The 22,072-nt window shown below is 44.9% G+C and overlaps 1 protein-coding gene across 2 annotated transcripts in view; it reads right to left on the bottom strand.

Annotated features, from left to right (window-relative positions):
• The window catches only part of COL21A1 (collagen type XXI alpha 1 chain), a 194,189-nt gene that overhangs the window by 86,677 nt on the left and 85,440 nt on the right, over nt 1-22,072 (bottom strand). The window contains exons 10-12 of one of the 2 annotated variants that reach the window (XM_013977769.1): nt 16,155-16,217; nt 299-352; nt 154-207 (exon numbers count right to left, since the gene is read on the bottom strand). In XM_013977769.1, the coding sequence (XP_013833223.1) occupies nt 154-207; nt 299-352; nt 16,155-16,217 (171 nt within the window). The remainder of the gene's footprint in view (nt 1-153; nt 208-298; nt 353-16,154; nt 16,218-22,072) is intronic. The other variant, XM_021098588.1, reaches the window with a different exon arrangement.

Below are 22,072 nucleotides of genomic sequence, written 5' to 3'. Positions count from 1 at the left end.
TGAGCTGGATCAGCCAAGGGCAGGGACAAATTCTGAGCCCACGTCTTGGAATTCACGGAGGTGATCACTACTGAATGAGCGTCACCACACACAGTCTCCTTGGTCTTTCAGGGACCGGAACAACCAGACACACCTTTGTCTGAGTGGATTTACCTTTTCACCATCTCTCCCTGGTTCTCCTCTGTACCCCGGAAGTCCGCGTGCTCCCTAAATGAACGGCAGAATAAAATTCTGTTAGTTATGTCTGTTGGTTCACTAAAAATGGTATCTCTCAAATATGGACAGAAGGATCACATACTTGTATTCCTGGGGATCCTGGAACACCTGGGGATCCCGCCACGCCCTGATATCCCTGAAGAAAAGCAAATAAAAAATAATTTATATTTCAACATGTTCATGAAGAGCGGCCCCCCCGTTTCAGAATTCACTCCTTCTCATGTTCTTACAGCTATGACTTCACCCAGTGACTGTTTAAGAAACCAAAGTAACAAAGTGGCCAATGCTTAATAAGGAATTCACATCCTTCAGTCTTTAGGAACAAAGCCTTGAATATCTCTTGTTCAATACAATTCTCCAGAAACGCTTCACTGAAAAGGAAGGCTCTGGGAGGGAAATACAGAGCTAACGTTCATAGTTCCTAAAGAAATGTTTAGGAGTTCCTGACATGGCTCAGCGGAAAGGAATGAGGAACCATAAGGTTGCGGGTTCGATTCCTGGTCTTGCTCAGTGGGTTAAGGATCTGGCGTTACTGTGAGCTGTGGTGTAGATCACAGACACAGCTCGGATCTGGTGTTGCTGTGGCTGTGGTGTGGGCTTGCAGCTGTACCTCCAACTCATGCCCTAGCCTGGGAACCTCCATATGCCATGGGTGCGGCCCTAAAAAGCAAAAAAAAAAAAAAAAAAAAAAAAAAAAAAATTAAAAGAAATATTCAGCACGTTAAAAACATACTCAATATATATTTAAGAGAAAACACCTGATTGGAGGATTAAACAAACGTTACAGACTTTTATTGTATTTTTTGTCTTTTTAGGGCCGCATCTGTGGCATATGGAAGTTCCCAGGCAAGGGGTTGAATCAGAGCTGTAGCCACCAGCCTGTGCCCTAGCCACAGCAACTCGGGATCTGAGCTGAGGCTGCGACCTACACCACAGCTCACTGCAACGCTGGATCCTTAACCCACTGAGTGGGGCCAGGGATCGAATCCACGTCCTCATGGGTACTAGTCGGGTTTGTTACCACTGAGCCACAATGGGAACTCCCGGGATTAAACAAACGTAATATACTTTTAAGCCACCTGAGTTAAGCTCTGGAATAAACGACACCTGGATAAATGTCATCCTTCAGGGTACGTATGCAACAGACTCTGGGCTGCACATCACATTCCTGATGTGACCCAGGAGCATGGCTGTGACCTGTCTGCTGAAGTAAGGGCCCCTTTCCTCTCCACTGCTCCCTACACACTCCTCCAGAAACCAGAGCCTTGGTAACACAGCACAACGCTTTCAGACAGAGGCAAACTATTCAGCTATTCACTATTCACTCAGCTCATGGCAATGAAACTCCAAAATAAACCTGCAGGTCCTCAACATTTATCTAGCTTTCCCAGGGATGAGCTGGACCACCTGGCACCTGCCAACATCTACCCTCTTATTCACGTTCCTTCTTTCTCGGATCTCGTGGGTTTGGGTAGTTTTCTATCATCAATAGTTATTAACAGACCTCACTAATGGGTCCAGTTACAGATTCGTTCTCAAATCTAAACACTTCACTTCTGTGTGGCTGCTCATAGATAGCTGCATAGATCTTGTATTCACCCGCTCACTTGTCAGTACATTTTTAGCTGCTTTTACTTTATTTTACTTTATTATTATTATTATTTTTGCCATTTAGGGCTGCACCTGTGGCATCTGGAGGTTCCCAGGCTAGGGGTCCAATCAGAGCTGTAGCTGCCGGCCTGTACCACAGCCACAGCCATGTGGGATCCGAGCTGCGTCTGCGACCTACAGCACAGCTCACGGCAACGCCAGATCCTTAACCCACTGAGCAAGGCCAGGGATCGAACCTGCGTCCTCATGGATGTTAGTCAGATTCGTTAACCGCGGCGCCACGACGGGAGCACCACTTCATTTTATTTTAATTTTTGGCTGTGTCATGGCATGTGGAAGTTCCTGGGCCAGGGATCAAATCCTGCCACAGCACTGATGATGCCGGATCCTTAACCACTAGGCCACCAGGGAACCCCCTTTTGCTGCGATTTTAGAGACATCAGAATTCCCTGCTTTTCCACTCCCATTTTCAAATATGCCTTTTACCATTCTTTGCTAGCTTTAATAACAATAGCAATAATAATAATGGTTGTCTCAGAAAGACCAGTCTCAGGTTATTGTTTTTTCTTTGACATGCACTTGCATTTCTCATTTTGTAAGATGCTCCCAGTCACTGCGGGAAGGCGGGGGGACTACATAATTTCTATCACCAACCATCAGCCCTTCCTCCACACCTCATTTGGTTATTCGTACAATGTACCTTATGCTTTCTCCAGCACTCCTCAGGCTAAAATGTTGCTCTTGAGTCCACGGCCCCATCCTTAAACATCTTATTTCACCCATGAACCCATCTCATAACCAACCTTTTCATACTCCATACAAAACAACTGCATTTTTCAGGAGTTCCCATCATGGTGCAGTGGTTAATGAATCTGACTAGGAACTATGAGGTTGTGGGCTCGATCCCCGGCCTTGCTCAGTGGGTTAAGGATCCAGCATTGCCCCGAGCTATGGTGTAGGTCGCAGATTCGGCTTGGATCTGGCGTTGCTGTGGCTGTGGTGTAGGCCGGCGGCTACAGCTCTGATTAGACCCCTAGCCTGGAAACCTCCATGTGCTGCGGGTGCGGCTCTAAAAAGGACAAAAGACAAAAAAACCCCAAAAAACCAAAAGCCCTGAATTTTTCAAACCCACCATTTGCTCCCTGGGGTGACTCTGGCTCTGTTACTGGATTATGTGCTCCTTTGAGATGAGGGACTGGGTATCATTTATTTGTATATTTTTTGCCTTGAACAGAGCATTGGCCACATTTTTTGTTAATCAAACATTGGAAGAATTCACCTCCAAGTCATCCACGCCGCACACAAGTGTGAAAAATCTCTCGCCCCAAGAACCATGTTTGCTTGGGTGGCTTCCAAGAGCAAACTGAAATTTAGTAACACCATGTGGCTCACGTTCTCACGGTCAGTGAGAAGAAAGCTGGTGTGCCTGCCACTCTGGTTATCACTGTCCTCACCTCAGCCACTGTGGAAGTAGAGGGACCTGGGAGTGCATGTCAGTGTTCACTGCTCACACCCGCCTACACAGAGTTAGCTTACTTTTTGTCTTTTGAGGGTCACACCTGTGGCATATGGATGTTTCCAGGCTAGGGGTCGAATTGGAGCTGCAGTTTTTAGCCACAGCCACAGCAATGCCGGATCCAAGCCACATCTGCGACCTACACCATAGCCACAGTAGTGCTGGATCCTTAACCCACTGAGAGAGGTCAGGGATTGAACCCGCATCCTTATGGATACTAGTTGGGTTCCTTACTGCTGAGACACAACAGGAACCCCCTAGTGGCGTTGACCTATCAATGCCACTGCCTAGGGTATTTCTCAGATCCTTCAAAACCCTGTGTGCACCCTCTGGACAGTCTGACCGAACAACACGCTGTTGTAATTGGGAGAAATAATCATCGCAGCGGTGTACATAGTATTTCTCACCTTCCAGCCTCAGGACTTGACATGTGTTAATTCGCTTAATCCTCATGACCACCCTTTAACGCAGGTTCTACACTATCCTCATTTTCAGATGAGGAAACTGAGGCACAGAAGCTGAGTAACTTGGCCAAAGTCACATCACTGGGAAGTTGACAGGGCGGATGGAAACACCCTCTTGTCCGCAAATGCTGCCTGGTCGTTAGACACTACGATTCTAGAAAGGTTCAAGGAAGTCCATTTGCCAGATTCCTTTTCAATCGTCTAGCATTCTGAAGACCCAGAGGAAAGGAATGCTCGTAAGATTCCTCAAAAGAAAGTTACCATGGAGACTATTTATCAAAATCGTTGGTCATCAGCAAAGTTCACATTTCATGGATTATTTTCTTTCACTTTTTTTTTTTAAAGTTACGCCAAATGTCGTATCTGCTTTATGACTTTTTTTCAGAAAGTTCATCTTCTATAGAAGATCAAGAGTGGCCGTGCTCATGTCACCCTTTCGAAGAAGAGGTAACTTGATGTGTGGCATTTGTTCCAGAGGACGCATCATATTTTAATGGCTTAAAGCAACGTGGAGTTGACCCAGACAGTGTTCCCAGCTCACCTCTGACTCACAGTGTGACTGACCTCAGGCAGAGTCGTCACACCCCAAATCCCGGGAAGGCATCGCAGTGAAGTGGAAAGACAATGATTTTTAAAATTGGAAAAGAATTTCTACTCTTCCCTCGACTTTCTGTGGGACTTTGGCCAAGTCATTTTGCCGAGTTTAGCCTCAGTTTCTTCCCATAAAGCAGGAGAATAATAACCACTTCACTTCTGAAAAGAAACACATGGACTCACAGGTGAAAATGTTTGGCAGGCGTGAGCATCTCAGTAAATGCCAGCTGCTCTCTCTTCTTCAGATTCAGTGACTAGCGTATAAAGCATAGGACACATCTGCACAAGCGTATGCTGGAGCCTTAACGGCCACCTCTAGGGAATGAGGAAGGGCAGGTCCGGCCATCACACCCTGGCTTGCCTTTTGTTCAACATGCCTGCAGATCTAAGGCTGAACATGGGAACAAGGCCTCTGTGTATTTCCTAATGGCCCCATTTGCTTTGTCTTCGGAAGACTGCAATATAGGAATAATAAACGCTTCCCACGGTCTGAGAGCCAGCCTGGTGCTTTTTTAATGCACAATGAGAGGCATTCTCGAAAACTTAGTTGTATAAAGAAATTCAAAGATTATTTTAGAAGCTAGAGGAAGCATGATTAGCAACAAAGTAAAGAAAAACCAAAACCACATCCAAGCTGGGGATCCCAGGGCAAGTCCCCAGAAGAAATTGGATGAAATTCGGAAAAACCAACTTCGGATGAAAAAAAAATCAGGAAAATAAAGGTTAACGAGGAGGAATATTTACAACGCAGAACAATTTCCAAGAGGAGTAAGAAATGAAACATTGGTTGACTCATCGCAGGGTACACTAAAACAAGAAAAATGCCCAGCAATAGGAAAAATGCTAAGCTTTTTGTATGGCTTACTGAATACACACGTTTTATGTTTCTTCACAGAACTGTGGCTGTCACAGGATCCCTGACTGCTTAATTCTGTTCAACATGAGTTTTGCCATTTGCAATTATTAGCAGGTCCAAATACCCACCCTATCCCCAACTGCAAGATTTCTGACAGTATGTAAGTCTTTTCCATGTTCATGCAAAGTCTCTGTAAATGAGTCATCTTTTAGGAAAAAAATATTCTCGCTGCCAAATTGTAGGGTTGAAGAATACAGAATCCATTTCTTTCCTTCCATGATTCATAGCTACAATGCTCCAGGAAAGATGTATAGCTTTGAAAAGGAAATTAAGAAAATAAAACCATCGACTATGCAAGGGTCACCATCTCTTTGGAGCCCCATTCTAATCATACCGTAAAACATTCTGCTGATCGAAACTTATAGATCTTTTTTTCAGTCGTGAGGAGAGAGTTACTGGCTTCCTTTAAATACTCTAAACTTAGAAACGAGAATAAAATCTGAGAGAAATTACTTTGGATGTCACTCTTCTTTTTCACATGTACGAATGTGATTTAAATTTCTGCTTTATATTTAAATAGTTTTCTTCAATGTTTCCCCAAGTTCCAAAAGATTTTCTTAGGCACACAGCCGGGGTAACTAGGTAACTAGCATCAAATGTATACTCTTAATGGCCACTGCAGATTCTTCCAGTTGTTGGCGGACTTGATAGCTCTATACAGCTGAGTTCTAAGATGTGCGTGTGAATCTGTCTTTCCAGCACTAACTACTAGAGAGACTAACCGCCTAACCCATTTCTATACTTTCACTGATTGCCCTAATTTCTTGAGTAATGGACCACATAAAGATATGTAAAATTATGCCCGCAGGAAGATCTCAGAAAGCACTGTGATGTTACAGGGGATGCCGGGCAGGTAAGGGAAGCTTTCGGAAAGGACAAGCTCAAAGACACCGTTAAGGGAGCACAGTGCATCAGTGTATGCTGCAGCGTGACAGGGTGAGGCACATCCAAGGTGAAGAAGGGGGGTGGGGGGAGGAGGCTGCCAAACAGGACCAGAATGGGGGCTGGAGGGCGGGCACGCAGCTTTGTGGGTCTGATGATGGACTGTGATCTTCACCCAAGCCCCTCGACCAGGGGCTCCCAACATCAGACGTGAGCTTTGCAAGATCATCTGCTCTGCCATGCAGGACAGATGAGCCAGGAGGGAAACGCATGAAGATGAGCTGGGAGAACCTGCAGGAGAGAATGGGAGGCAGGACCCGCGTCCACTCCGGGGGGGGGGGGGGGCTGGACTTGTGGTGAGATGCCCCAGTCTGGCTTATGTGGCGAGATGGCTGATGATAGCACTGACTGGGAGAGAGTCTCTAAGGAAAATATAGTTTAATATGAAGTAGCACAAACATTTGAAAAATATTTTTATGGATGCATATAAACAATTTGAGAAGCTGTACGCTTCTGGGGAATAAAAAAAATAGAACTTCCACTTCATCATCATCATCATTATTTTTCCTTTTTAGGGCTGCACCCGTGGAATATGGAGGTTCCCAGGCTAGGGGTCAAATCAGAGCTACAGCTGCCGGCCTACACCACAGCCACAGCAACGCCAGATCCGAGCTGTGTCTGTGACCTACACTGCAGCTCACAGCAACACCGGATCCTTAACGGAACTCCCACTTCAAATGAAAGCAAACCATATGGATCTTCTTTGACTTTCAATGGGGTTACGTCCAGAAAAACCTGTCTTAAGTTGAAAATATCCTGCGTTAAGAATGCATTGAGTACACCCAGCCTATCCATGACCATGGCCAATCCCGGCCTGCCTTTAGCGGCTCCGAACACGTCCGTTGGCCTCCAGTTGGGCAAAACCATTGACCTCCACATTGCTGGCCCTGGAAAAGACCAACATTCAAAATCTGAAGCACAGTTTCCCCTGAAAGCATTTCGCTTCTGCCCCATGGTAAAGCTGAAAAATCATGACGTCAAAACACCCGAAATCGAGGGCGGTGTCTGTAGGTGAAACTTAATCCGGCTCTAAGTCTCCCTCCCTGAGGTAAAGGGGGGTGATGATGACGAAGTAACACCATCCACTTTCCTATAATAAGGTGCCTTGAGTTGAAGCACGTGGAAGGAAAACATTGCCTTGTTTTCACAATCTCTGCAGAGACAGCTCTGTCCTCAGACACAGATTGGGTCACACTTTGGTAAATTGCCTTGTTCTCTGAGAGAGGCTACACTTAAAGTTATGCCAAGCTTCTTTCAAAAGAAGAGGGCACAGCTTTTTAAGGTAATGGATCATCAATGTAATAATTCTTATTTTCCAACCTAAATCTCGACACTTAGGCTTTATGATAAAAGGATGAGGACAGCTAACCTCATTCCCTCTTGACCCGCTATCTTTTCACCATAGTGCTGCCTACTCTCTGATATGATTTACTGATTTATTATTTTATCACTAAAATTTATTATCTATCCTCCCTACTGGGATGTGAGCATCAAAACAGCAGGATATGTTTTCTGTTTTGTTCATTCTCTACTCCCTTAGTCTAGAAGAGCGTCAGAAAAACAGTAAACACCCAACAAATATGTGGCCTGTGTGTGGATGAATGAAAGAATAAATAAATAAGCAAACATATAAATATTGAGTCCAACCAGGCACCACTATCCAGAGCTCTGAGAATAATAGTAGAGACAGCTCTGCATTCATGCAGATTCCAATCAAAAGACCACGCAATGTAGGCAGAAACGGACCTTTAAAATCACAAATGCTATTTTTCACAGAACTCAAACAAAATATTTTAAAGTTTGTTTGGAAGCACAAAAGACCCAGAATTAGCCAAAGACATCCTGAGAAAGAAAAATGGAGCTGCAGGAATCAGGCTTCCTGATTTCAGACTACACTACAAAGCAACAGTCATCAAAACCACATGGTACTGGCACAAAGACAGACATATAGATCAGTGGAACAGGATAGAAAGCCCAGAATTAAACCCACGCACCTACAGCCAACTAATCTATGACAAAGGAGGCAAGAATATACAATGGAGAAAGGACAGCTTGTTCAAGAAGTGGTGCTGGGAAAACTGGACAGCCACATGTAAAAGAATGAAATTAGAACACTTCCTAACACCATACACAAAAATAAACTCAAAATGGATTAAAGACCTAGATATAAGACCAGACACTATCAAACTCCTAGGGGAAAACATAGGCCAAACACTCTCTGACATAAACGACAGCAACATCTTCTCAGATCCACCTATCAGAGTATTGACAACAAAAACAAAAATAAACAAATGGGACCTACTCAAACTTCAAAGTTTCTGCACAGCAAAGGAAACCCTAAACAAAACAAAAAGACAACCCACAGAATGGGAGAAAATCTTTGCAAGTGAATTGACTGACAAGGGATTAATCTCCAAAATTTATAAACACCTTCTGCAGCTCCATACCAAAAACACAAAGAAGCCTATCAAAAAATGGGCAGAAGACCTAAAAAGACATTTCTGCAAAGACGACATGCAGATGGCCAAGAAACACATGAAAAGATGTTCAACGTCACTCATTATTAGAGAGATGCAAATCAAAACCACTCCGAGGTACCACCTCACACCAGCTGGAATGGCCATCATCCAAAAGTCTACAAACAATAAGTGCTGGAGAGAGTGTGAAGAAAAAGGAACACTGTTGGTGGGATTGTAAATTGGTGCAACCGCTGTGGAAAGCAGTATGGAGATTCCTCAGAAACCTAAACATAGAACTACCATTTGATCCAGCAATCCTGCTCCTGGGCATCTACCCAGAGAAAACGACAACTCGCAAAGACACATGTACTCCAATATTCATTGTAGCACTATTTTCAATAGCCAAGACATGGAAGCAACCCAAATGTCCATCGACAGAGGAGTGGATCCAAAAGATGTGGTACATATACACAATGGAATATTACTCAGCCATTAAAAAGAATGAAATACTGGCATTTTTTGCAACATGGATGGACCTAGAAACTATCATGCTAAGTGAAGTCAGCCATACAATGAGACACCAACATCCAATGCTTTCACTGACATGTGGAATCTGAAAAAAGGACAGACGGAACTTCTTTGCAGAACAGATGCTGACTCACAAACATTGAAAAACTTATGGTCTCCATAGGAGACAGTTTGGGGGGTGGAGGGATGTGCCTGGGCTGTGGGATGGAAATCCTGTGAAATCAGATTGTTATGATCATTATACAACTACAGATGTGATATATTCATTTGAGTAATAAAAATTAAAAAAAATCACAAATGCTAGATGTGCCCCAAACAATTCCTTGAATAATTTAAATTAAATATACAGACAACATTCACGCATATATAATGCCTATGCACACACCACCACTGCTGTACGTACCCCATATAATATATAAAATAGAAGTCATCTACATAAGAGATGCATGAGATAAACATAGAAAGATCCATTGGTGAGATTTACATTAGCGGAGTTGCAGAAAAATGAAGTAAAGCTTTGTCCGGCAAAGCTTTATAGAAGAGACAAGTTTTCAATAACATTTGATTAGAGAGAAGGAAGATAAACTGGGTATTCTATCTGAGGAAACATCCACATTTTAGTTTATTGGTGAGACTCTCAGGATTGTGCATGTGTGTGTGTGTGGTTTATTGGTGAGACTCTCAGGAGCGTGTGTGTGAGTGTGCGCACATGCGCTCAGTGGCAGCGGGAGAGAGTAAGGCAAACATTTTGGCAAAGGATCCCGCATTGAAGGGAAGTGAGAGTTGGGGTAGAAGCTGTTCTCTCTAGAAGGATGTTTCATGTTCTTCATAATGAGGCTGCTTCTTGTAACTCTCTTTTCCAAGCTACATAATAGCTATTCCTTTGGCTTTTCTCCTAACATATACCATTTTCCAGGTCCTGCCTCTTTGCAGCACTCAGCCTCGCATTCCCCCAGCTTTTAAACTATTGAGTCCATGTTGCATTAAGAGTCTGAAGAGAGGAAGACATAAAAAGCCCGTCTCCTGGGTCCTATTGTTCTCTGACTAATTGTTCACCCCTGTCAAGCTTATTCGGAAAGGCTAAAAGCTGTTTCCTCCCTGTTCTTCCTTTGTGCACTACCTTTCCAGAGGATTTTAGAATTTCAGAGCAGCATCTTTGCTCGGATGACACCTGAAGCTCAGGAACCCCTCTCCAACAGACTTCCTTCCAAGGGAATTCCAGACCCATGTACCCCTGAAGGGTAGGGTCCTAAACCAGATCCAAGCCTCCAACAGCAGGGCTGCAGTCTTTCCTAACACAGACATCATGTATTACCAACAAAGCCAACATCTGCTTTAGCCTTTCAGGCATCACCTTACACGGGTTAATTCCTCTCTCGACAAGGTTGCATTTGAATACCACCTCCCAGACAAATACTCCAGTCGAACTGCACTCTGTCAGAATAGCCATTCTCCACATTCACCAAATTGTTTAGGATCTGCACATCAGCTCAAATGCCAAAGTGAATTCCCCAAATGAAGTCAAGGATCAACAGTTCTTTGTTCTGGGGGGAGGGGTGCACCTGCAGCGTATGGAAGTTCCCAGGCTAGGGGTCGAATAAGAGCTGCAGCTGCTGGCCTACGCCACAACCACAGTGAGGCAGGATCTGTGACCTACACCACAGCTCACGGCAATGCAGGATCCTTAACCCACTGAGAGAGGCTAGGGATCAAACCCACATCCTCATGGATGCTAGTCGGGTTCATTGCTGTTGAGCCACAACAGGAACGTCAAGGATCAACAATTCTTGAAAATTACAGAAAGTCAATGAACCTATCTCAGAGTATCTAATGCTCAAAAAAGAACCCTGGAAGAAATAGCAAGAGAAAAGAATAAATTGTGGTGAAACTGGACAATTCTAAATATTAAAAACCAACATATACTATTACATGTAGAATGGATAAGCAATGAGCTTCTACTATACAGCACAGGGAACTATATCCAATCTTTTGGGATAGAACGTGATGGAAGATACTATGAGGAAAAAAATGTATACATATATACATACATATATGTATGACTGGGTCACTTTGCTGTACAGCAGAAATTGGCACAACACTAAATCAGCAATACTTTAAAAAACATCTAAAAATAAAAAATTACTGAAATATAACTGGGTCACTTTGCTGTACAGGAGAAATTGACAGACCATTGTCAATCAACTATACTTCAACAAAAAATTTAAAAAAATGTATAAGCCAAATAAATAGATGTTTACAACATAGATAGCAAAGGATTAATTATCTTAACGTATTAGAAGCTCACTAATCCATAGGCAGAATATCATGACCTCTGTGGAGTGTGGGCAGAGGACGAGAAGGGACAGTCCAGAAAAAGAGAACTCCTGAACACCAGACTTCCATCCTCAGCCACCCACTGAAAATTTCGACTTGACCTTCTAGTGTAAAAATCTGCTACATCCCAATGCAAACTCCTGAGCCCCGCCTACTTTCTCCATCTCACCTGCCCACACCTCGCTGGAGTCACCCTTGACTCCTCTCTGACTCACACCCCACACCCCCAAAACATCAGCAAGTTGCGGCCTCTAACTTCCAGATACCCCAAACATAAGCCCCTCCCCTCACCCACTCCCACCACCCCCACGCTGGTCTCTTGGGAGCGCTGGGACGCAGGTTCAATCCCTGGCCCAGCACAGTGGGTTAAGGATCCAGCGTTGTCACAGCTGTGGCTTAGGTCAAAACTGTCCCTTGGATCTGATCCCCGACCCAGGAACACTGTATGCCCCAGGGTCGGCCAAAAAAACCCCCCCAAAAGACAAAAAAGACCAAAATCCAAGTCAGAGGACATCAGTCCTTTATTCCATGGCTCCTGAAGGTCACTGCAACTGAAAGCTCAAGTCGAGCCGTCCCGAGGGCCTACGGAACCCTCCTTCCTCCTGCTTCCCTCCTGCTTCAGCTCCAGCACCTGCACCCCCACCTTCATGTGTGGCTGGAGGAGGGTGTGTAACTTTGACATTCCCCACCCGCGCTGACTCCCACTTTCATGAGGTTTAAGTCCCACGGAGAAAGCTGGCCCCTTCTGGAGTCTCTAGACCGGCAGGGACACGCTGAGGGGCTGGGGGACAGAGGAGGGGGGGAGTGGCTGACCGATGCCCTCTGGTCTATTGGTGGGAGCGCTCCGTCAGTCTCCCTGAATCCACGCTTAAGGCCAACGTGGAAAACTCACCCCTCCCGGATGCTGCACGGGGTCTAGCCCACCTTTCTCTCTCTCTCAGCAAATATAACAGCTTTCACGAAATCTCAGACAACCAGCACAGGAGAAAACAGGGGCCTCATCTGGCACCACCGTCTTCTTCTTCTTCTTTTTTTTTCCAGATGCAAAAACTGAGGCCCATGAAAGCAAAACAACTTTGAAAAGCAAAACGAAGGGCGAAACAGCCCTGTGTCTCTCCAACAACGAGCTGGGGCTCTGGGTTCAGTGAAGAATTTCATTCGTGAGGACTAATTCCTGACAACAGAAAAGAGCACCGTAAAAACGTCAACTTCTACAAAATCATAAAATAGTCCTACGAAGTTTCCATAAAAGGCCTTCTTAAAAAAAAAAAAATGTCACAGCGGCAGTGCCTTTGATAGTTGTACTCTTTGGATTACCTAGCGGAATCTATAGATAGTTCTTCGGCCTCTCTTTGGATAAGGATACAAGAGTACAGAGTAAATTGCTCAGACACTGTGCTGAGAGAAGTTGCTTAACTGATAAAGGAATGAGAAAGGAGTGGAAGGATTTGAAAATAGCTCTTCAATTTTGGTTGAAGGCATTTTCCTTACGAAAATTAGTATTTCTCCAGAGTGGAATAATTTCCTATTTAAAGCTTCAGTTGACTTGGCCTGGTTATAATGTGAAAAAGATTCAAATTGCTTATTGAGGGGGGTTGCACAGAACCAAATCCAAACAAAGCAGAATTCCCTTCGAATTGTTCCATCCAAGTTTCCTTGGCCAGATGGCTTCCATCACCAGCCAGAGGCTCCACCCACACCTCCCCACCCCTGCTGTGCTGGCCCTGGACACACACTAATGACCCTCAGCTGTTCTGGCTCCCAGGCTCACTTTCTCTTCCTGCCTGGCCACCCAACCTCACATCTCCTGCAGAGGGAAAAAGCCTGCAGGGAAAGGGAGATATTGAAGAAAAAGGCAGCCCCTTGGGTACATCAGATTTGGGGGTGGTGTTTCGGTTTCCCATTGCTGCTGGAACAAATTCCCCCAGACAGAGTGGCTTAACACAGCACCTCCTTATGGGTCTGGAGGTCCGAAGTCCAAAATGGGTCTTAGAAAGTGAAACTCTTGGGGGTCCCTGGGCTGCCTTCCCTGCAGGGGCTCTAGGGGAGAATCTTCCTTCCCGTTCCCAGCTTCCAGAAGCCATATACCTCTCGGTGCTCGGCTGCCTCCTCTGATCTCTGCTTCCCTCTCCCCATCTCCTCCTCTGTCGGCTTCTCCTGCCTCCCTCCTTGAAGAACCCTCGTGATGACGCTGCGCCACAGAGACCTACGCCTGCATCTGAAAGTCCCTTCAGCCGTGGAAGGTCACAGAGCCATGGGCCTCGGAGATCCTGGGGTGTGAACATTATCCTGCCCACTACCGTTGGCTTGATCTTCCTCAGATACCACCTGACAACATCTAACGTTTAATGTCAGATGCTACAGAGTGACCGCTATGCATGGGCACACACATAAATATACATGTGCTGAGCGAGATGAGACAGTAAGCCTGTTGCAGCTTCAATGAGCGTCCCAGAGTAATGCGCATGATTTATGGCGTCAGTAGAACTATTTTCCAGTCCTTCATTCATGGCGATAAGGGCAGACAGAGCTGCTCGCCTGTGGAAGGCACTCACCTCGAAATACTTACTGCCCAGGAATTTCACCCCTGAAAAGACAAAAGCCTAACCCATCTGCAGCTCTGTCTGGGGAGCTCCGTGGCATCCTGAGGGCCAGCTGATGACATGACGTCATGATGATGCGGATGACGTCACATGGGAAGTGTCTCTATTCTGGGGGTGAGACAGCACCGCAACTTCCTCTAACACAGAGAGTGGGTCCCAGGGAGGAGGTCTCCAGGCAGAGAGGGCTCACCTTCATAGCCCCCACCCCCGAGGGATTAAGGCAGGTCTCCCACAGACCCTCGGGCAGCATCTTCAGTGGGACTAAGGAGCGGCACTGAGGCAATGCACCAGTGTCACAGGACCCTCGCAGTTATCGCGAAAGGAATGGGTTATAGGAGAAACTACAAGGCAAGTGTTGGCGCAAAATGGGAGCTAAGGATAAAGGCAGAAGGGGAAATATTAGGTCTGGAATCCATTCATTTCATTCAATCCACTAAAAGCAAGCTGATGAAAATTCTCCTAGTTCCTGGGGACACCCCCACCTAGCTCTTTCTGAACTTACTGGCTTGGCTCTCTACTCCATCAAGGTTTAACTGCCGGTAACCTTATCCAAGCCACACTCTCCTTCCTCTGTGACTGGAGCCAATGCATTTTTCTTCCTGCAAATATCCCTTGTCTCCAAATCATCAAATTTCCCCCTTTGGCCTCATTTTGTAAAAATATGCTCTAACATCTTATATCATTTAACAACGCCCTTCCCCGCACTGTCCCCATGCCACTGCTCCACTTCTCTGTTCTCTAGGACATCTCTCGGGAGCATACGTGCTCACTGTCACCATTTATCTCTCTTGAACCCACTGCCATCCAGCGCTCCCCTGAAACCCCGTTCACCAAGGTCCTCGGTGACTTCCAGGAGGCAAGTCAGTCCAAAGCTCTAGGCACAGACCTCATTTTTATCCACCTCCTTGGCAGCAGTGTCACAACGGACAGCTCCTTCAGCGTTCTGCAGCTCAGGTGACACCACTGTCACGTGTTCAGACTCCCCTCTTTGACCATCTCAGAGACGCTCACCTGTATCTTTAACCCCTTTTCCAGGCAACTGGTGTAAAAGATGCCAGCATATTGCTACTTCAAAAGTTGGCTCTATTTTTTGTATTAGATTTGTCAGCAGCCCTCTCTCTCAGGGATGTAAGCTCTTCTCTCCTGATGGTTGGGGAATTGATGGTTTAACATTACACCTGTGGTTGCTTTATGCCTTGAAAATTATTGACTCACAGTATAAACTTTCCTGTGTTCCATACAACAAGGGTTAATATCTCATGCTAAAGAAAGTTTCCTGGGAGATACCTTCTTTTGGTGATAATTATTTAAGAATCAAAAGCTGGAGTTCCTGTCGTGGTGCAGTGGAAACGAATCATGGAACCATGAGGTTGTGGGTTCGATCCCTGGCCTTGCTCAGTGGGTTGAGGATCTGGTGTTTCCATGAGCTGTGGTGTAGGTCGCAGATGCGGCTTGGATCTGGTGTTGCTGTGGCTGTGGTATAGGCCAGCAGCTGTAGCTCTGATTAGACCCCTAGCCTGGGAACCTCCATATGCTGCAGGTGTGGCCCTAAAAAGACCAAAAAAAAGAACATAGTTCTCCGGGACCCAGAAGCCATCCCTTTGAAACACAACCATTAAGGAAACAGCACTGGGATGTCCCAGTCCCTGCGACAGGGGAGGAGTCTAACTTTGACAGGTGCCAATTAGCAGACACAGACGGCCCAACGGCATGGAAAACATCCACCACACCCAGAAATAACTCCACTTGCTCCATCCCATGGATCAACCTCCTCCAGTACTTTGCTCCCAGCTCGCCCCAGTGACTCAAACCCTCCACATCTCCCTGTTTCAGCTCTGTGGAGTTGAGGCTCTCTCCCCTATTACAATAGTCTTGAATAAAGTCTTCCTCGCTTGTTGAACTCGGCCCAGTGCAATTTTACTTTGACCTTATAATCCCAGTACTGGAGATGACTAAGCTTTCAGTACTCACAGGCTTACCATCTTGACCAGGCTGTCCAGGATAGCCAGGGTTCCCAGGCTGTCCAGGGTCACCCTAAAAAGGAAAAAAAAATATTTCTCAGTCCAAGACAACCAACCACAATGATTCAGTCAGAGCCGATCAAGGGTCAAAGCCAATTCTATTATTTGCAAATTTTTTATGTTGAAAAACAAGCAAAAACTCCCAGAAACACCAAAATAGGGTTAGAGAAAAGATACGATTATCTACTTTAAAAATTAAAGGCCTTTTATCATGTAAAACTTTCAAGGATTTAACTCTGTGGGCAAAATAGTTATACCTAGGGAAGTACTTCTCAGCAACAGAAAACATCAATATATATATATTTTTTCTTGTCTTTTTGCCTTTTCTAGGGTCGCTCCCGCGGCATATAGAGGTTCCCAGGCTAGGGGTCTAATCGGAGCTGCAGCTGCCAGCCTACGCCAGAGCCACAGCAACGCAGGATCTGAGCTGCGTCTGCGACCTACATCACAGCTCACGGCAATGCCGGATCCTTAACCCACTAAGCAAGACCAGGGATTGAACCTGCAACCTCATGGTTCCTAGTCAGATTCATTAATCACTGAGCCACGATGGGAACTCCAGAAAACATCAATATTTATGGCGAGACATTTTTAGAATTCTGAACAAACTGCAATGTCATAGCAACTATGGTTTCCATGACAGCAATATTTGGCTCAGATATCTAAAGATTTAATTCTATTCTAAATGTGACACTACAGATATCAATGACCTGTGACGTGATGCTTCAATTCATAATTACTTTTCCGTAAAAACAGTCCACAGGCATCTGACCTTCCATGTGGGACTCAAGTTTCAAGCCCCATAACAGTCATTTCATTCAATACAGTGTGTTTCTGCCTACACCCATAATCTCATTTTAACAAAATGTTGAATTTCTTTTTTTTTTTTTTTTTTTTGGTCTTTTTGCTATTTCTTTGGGCCGCTCCAGCGGCATATGGAGGTTCCCAGGCTAGGGGTCGAATCGGAGCTGTAGCCACTAGCCTACGCCAGAGCCACAGCAACGCAGGATCCGAGCTGCGTCTGCAACCTACACCACAGCTCACGGCAACACTGGATCGTTAACCCACTGAGCAAGGGCAGGGACCGAACCCGCAACCTCATGGTTCCCAGTCGGATTCGTTAACCACTGCGCCATGACGGGAACTCCAAAATGTTGAATTTCTAAAGTCTGAATATTTTCATGAGCTCAAGGCCCAAGCCAAACAACTCTGCCTAATCCCCCATCATCCTTGAGGTAACACCTGAGAAATGACCTTTGCCCTTGCAAACCAGATCCCTGCAGGGAACATTATTAGTGCAGCCTGGCCGTGAACCTAGGTGCATTCTATAGAGCTGTGGCGTGTTGTCCAATGGCCTGTACTGACCAGTCAGGTGGTCACCATCCACAAGAAAAAGCAACAGAAGCAACATTTTTGTGAGGTGAGGGTGTCTTATAACTTACTTTGAAGAAATACTTCAAAAAGAATATTTTACTCATGCATTATGGCGTCCATGAGGTCCACATGGGGCATCTTGCTGAAAACATAACAATCTGGCCAGCAGCATCAGTAAACTCCTGCACAGAGGCAATGGTATCTTTTTTGTTTTGTTTTTGGCCATGTGGACGTTCTGGAGCCAGGGATCAAACCTGGGCCACAGCAGGGACCCGAGCTGCTGCAGTGACAGCACCAGATCCTTAACCTGCTATGCCGCCAGGGAACTCTGAGAGGCTCCTTATTTCTAGTCAATATCGTTTTATATTTACACGTACCATAGCGATTATATCTTAACAAAACACCAGTGCTAAGGTTACTTCCACAGAGCCCAGTGGGCTGCTCTGAAATTCTACTTCAGTCCACTGGCTGAGGATATTTGTTCCTGAAACTGAACAGGAAAAAAGGAAAGAACTTTTTTTTTTGAGGAGCCAGTGCAGAAGGAATAATGAGCTTTTTGCTCAGGGCCGCCCAAGAGGTTTCGCATGTGGAAACGCTGAGAAGAAGGGAAATGCCATTTTAAAACACGATAGCGAAAGAATAGCTATAAACCCAGGGAAAAAAATAATGCAGCCGCACATTCTTTCTTGTTGAAGACGTTTAATTTGCCATCTTAGTCCAAAGACTTCCAGGGTCAGCAAGGGAGTAACAGGGGTCGGAATTTTTTCTTCTTATTTCGAGAGGACCCACAGTCACTTCTGGCCTTCTTGTTATCCTTCTTTAACCGTGTTCAGGCTGGACTTGCTGCCTTTCAACAAATTCCATCTTTTTTTTTTTTTTTTTCCTCCTCCCTCCTGGGAAGATTTTCTTCCTTTTCCATTTGAGTCAATAGACCAAAATTTCCTATCCCTGCCCCTTCTGTGTTGCTGCATATTATCCTGATGTCTTGTCCTACTGTGATGCTACAGCAGCTCCACATCTCTGGCCACTTATTCATAACCAGCGTTCTCTCAAAACTTCCACCTGATTGGTCTGCCTTTATCATTTGGGTTGATGCTCCTTGAAAACGTGGTCAATATTTTCTATTTCTCTGGGAGGGGCATGCTGCATATCAAATAGGGGTTCAATAATAATTTGCTGATTATTTCCAGTGAGATCAAATTTCCTATTGATACCTCTTTCCTTGCAGAATATTAATTATCGGCAAAACCTAGGACAACAAAAGGATCTGAGACGGTTTACCTTCTACTATGATGAGGCTGAAATAAAGCTTTGGCACAATAAGAAACGGGATTTGTGTTTTTAGGCTGCATAAAAGTACAAAAACATTTAACAGTAACATTTTAAATGAATCAGAACTAAGTTTCCAAGGGAAAAAGAAATCACCCATGAGATAAATCCAGTGTGATTTCTTTCCGATCAGAACACCGGTCAATAGCCCCGAGAGGGAAAATAACCCCTTTTCCAGGTTCAAGGACTCCTGGTGGGTTTTACTGGCTATTTTGACTGTTGCGCTACTGGTTTATTTGCAAAATTCAGGTAGGCTTGCTATTGTTTCCATAAAATTGGAAGAATAAAGTCCTAACAGATTTTGAAGAGAAGGCCAATAGAGATAAAAATTCAATTTTATGGAGTTTCCTGGTGGCCTAGTGGTTAGGGATCTGGCATTGTCACTGCTATGGTGGGGGTTCAGTCCATGGCCCAGAAACTTTCACATGCTGTGGGCGGGGCCCCCCAAATTCAATTTTATCAGTTTTTATTTTTTTAAAATGATTTTTATGTTTTCCATCATAGCTGGTTTACAGGGTTCTGTCAATTTTCTACTGCACAGCAAGGTGACCCAGTCACACATACATGTATACATTCTTTTTCTCACATGATCATGCTCCCTCATAAGAGATTGGATAGCGTTCCCAGGGCTACACAGCAGGATCTCATTGCTTATCCATTCCAAAGGCAATAGTTTGCATCTATTAACCCCCAATTCCCAGTCCATCCCACTCCCTCCCTTAAACTCAATTCTACTGCTGTAATAAAAGCTGACACTCAACCTTCACTGACTGTTTCTTGTATGTTCAACACGTCTCTAAAAGATTTACATGTATCAAATTACTTAATTCTCATAATGACCCCTTGAAACAAGTAGAATATTACTCTTCTCACTTTATATATAAGAAAACGGAGCACAGTGAGGTATATGGAATGACGGGCCAACAGGGACCTGCTGCGCAGCACAAGGACCTCTACCTGCTCTCTACTCTGTGATAACCTGTACAGGAAGAGAATCTGAAGGAGAATGGATGTGGGTCCATGTGTAACTGAATTGCTTTCTTGTACAGCAGAAACGATCCCAACATTGGAAATCAACAGTGCTTCAATGAAACTTCAAAAAAAAAAAAAAAAAAAAAGTCCACACTGACGCCCAGGAAGGTTAGGTAACCTGCCCAAGGTCACACAGCAGCAGGAGAGATGGGACTCAAATTCAGTCAGGTCGGCCCCAGACCTCATGCTCCTAAACACCACTTTCTGTGCCCACATTAAAACCCATACACTGATCAGAACGCAGCCTGGGGACAGGGAGCAAATCTAACGTGGACAAAGTTTTCCAAATACATTCAATTCGACACATGACCTACAATTATACAACTGTGACTAATTCCCCAATCTACTTTCTTCTTGGTTGAAACATGTGCCATTTAAAAAATAAGTATTCAGCTGAAAAGCAATTCTTACGAGGCATTGACTCTGAGCCACGGGATTTCTGAGTGGCTGACAGGAGTGGAAATGTCATGGATGGAGTTAGAACATCCCTGCACACGGCCTCTCAAGTTGTGCAAATGTGAGTAATTAAAGTGAGAAACGGTTGTGCTTGCAAAAGTAAGCTAGTGTTTTCAGTTCCTCGTTGGAAGCCAACATCTCCGAGGCCCAAATCCCTTGTTTGCAAGCTCTCTTCTCAAAACCCACCGGCCTTCACCGATGTGTCTGATCTCAGATCTAGTCCCTTCTCCAAAACCAACCTCTTACTTGCCCTTGAAACTCAAACTCAAACACCCTCTCTCTTCGGCTGGAGGGAATCCACTTAGTTTGGGAAAATCAACATAAAACTGTGAACGCCCAGTGGTCCCCGAAATTTTCCAAAGGTTTTTATATTTTATTTTTTTCTTTTTACAGCTGCATGTGCGGCATACGGAAATCCCCAGGCTAGGGGTTGAATCACAGCTGCAGATGCCGGCCTACAACACAGCCCCAGCAACGTGGGATCCCAGCCATGTCTGCAACCTACACCGTAGCTCATGACAAAGCCGGATCCTTAACCCACTGAGTGAGGCCAGGGATCGAATCCGCATCCTCATGGATACTAGCTGGGTTCTTAACCTGCTGAGCTGCAACGGGAACTCCGGTTTTTACATTTTAGACAGAAGCAACTTTGATCATCCATATGAATCTCTAGTCAGTAGAATGATCAGGGTGAAACATTAGCAGGGATACAGTTGTAGAGAGAATGGTACTTCAGAGAAAGTAAGTTATTAAGGAATTGCTCCTTCTGGGAGTTCCCTGGTGGCACCATGGGTTAAGGAAGGATATGATGTTGTCACTGCTGTTGGCCTGGGGAACTTCTAATGTGCTGTGGGTGTGGCCAAAAAAGAAAAAAGAAAGAAAGAAATTGCTACTTCCTAGGAAAGGGGAAAAAAATGTCTTCTTTCTACTTTTGCAGCAATAGATCTAACATTTAAGATTAAATCAAACGTTGGGGAGTCTATTACCACAAATGGTTGTCCAGCTTTGAAGGGGAGGAAGCCACTGCCATTTGCATGGATAGGTCTCTGGAAGGGAGGTGTCTGTAAACTGGGGATTGCCTGGATCTTTCCTATAGAACAAAGGCATTCCACATGGGGTAACTGGGAGGAAAGGGGGATCTTATTTTTTCAATGACTTCATGAGTTGTTAAATAAAAATATCACTATTAAGCACTGCTCTAGACACTGGAGTTCCAAAGGAGAATTTAGTTTGTTTTAATCTTCACTGGGGGAGTTCCCGTCATGGCACAGTGGTTAACAAATCTGACTAGGAACCATGAGGTTTTGGGTTCGATCCCTGGCCTTGCTTGGTGGGTTAAGGATCTGGCATGGTCATGAGCTGTGGTGTAGGTTGCAGACGTGGCTCAGATCCCACATTGCTGTGGCTCTGGCGTAGGCCGGCGGCTACAGCTCTGATTAGACCCCTAGCCTGGGAACCTCCATATGCCACGGGAAGCAGCCCTAGAAAAGGCAAAAAGACAAAAATAATAATAGTAATAATAATAATAATAATAAAAATAATCTTCACTGGGAAATGCTTGCATATAAAAACCATTCCAAGAGATTCATTAATTTAATTACCCCTTTCTTTGACCTTAGGGACACAGAAGGAATAAGCCAGGCTTACATAGGGCTACAGCCCAGTGACAGATACACT

This window comes from Sus scrofa, chromosome 7, assembly GCF_000003025.6.
Source record: "Sus scrofa isolate TJ Tabasco breed Duroc chromosome 7, Sscrofa11.1, whole genome shotgun sequence".
NCBI lineage: Eukaryota > Metazoa > Chordata > Mammalia > Artiodactyla > Suidae > Sus > Sus scrofa.
Note: the sequence above shows the minus strand (reverse complement) of the source record. Positions and strands in the feature narration are given on the sequence as shown.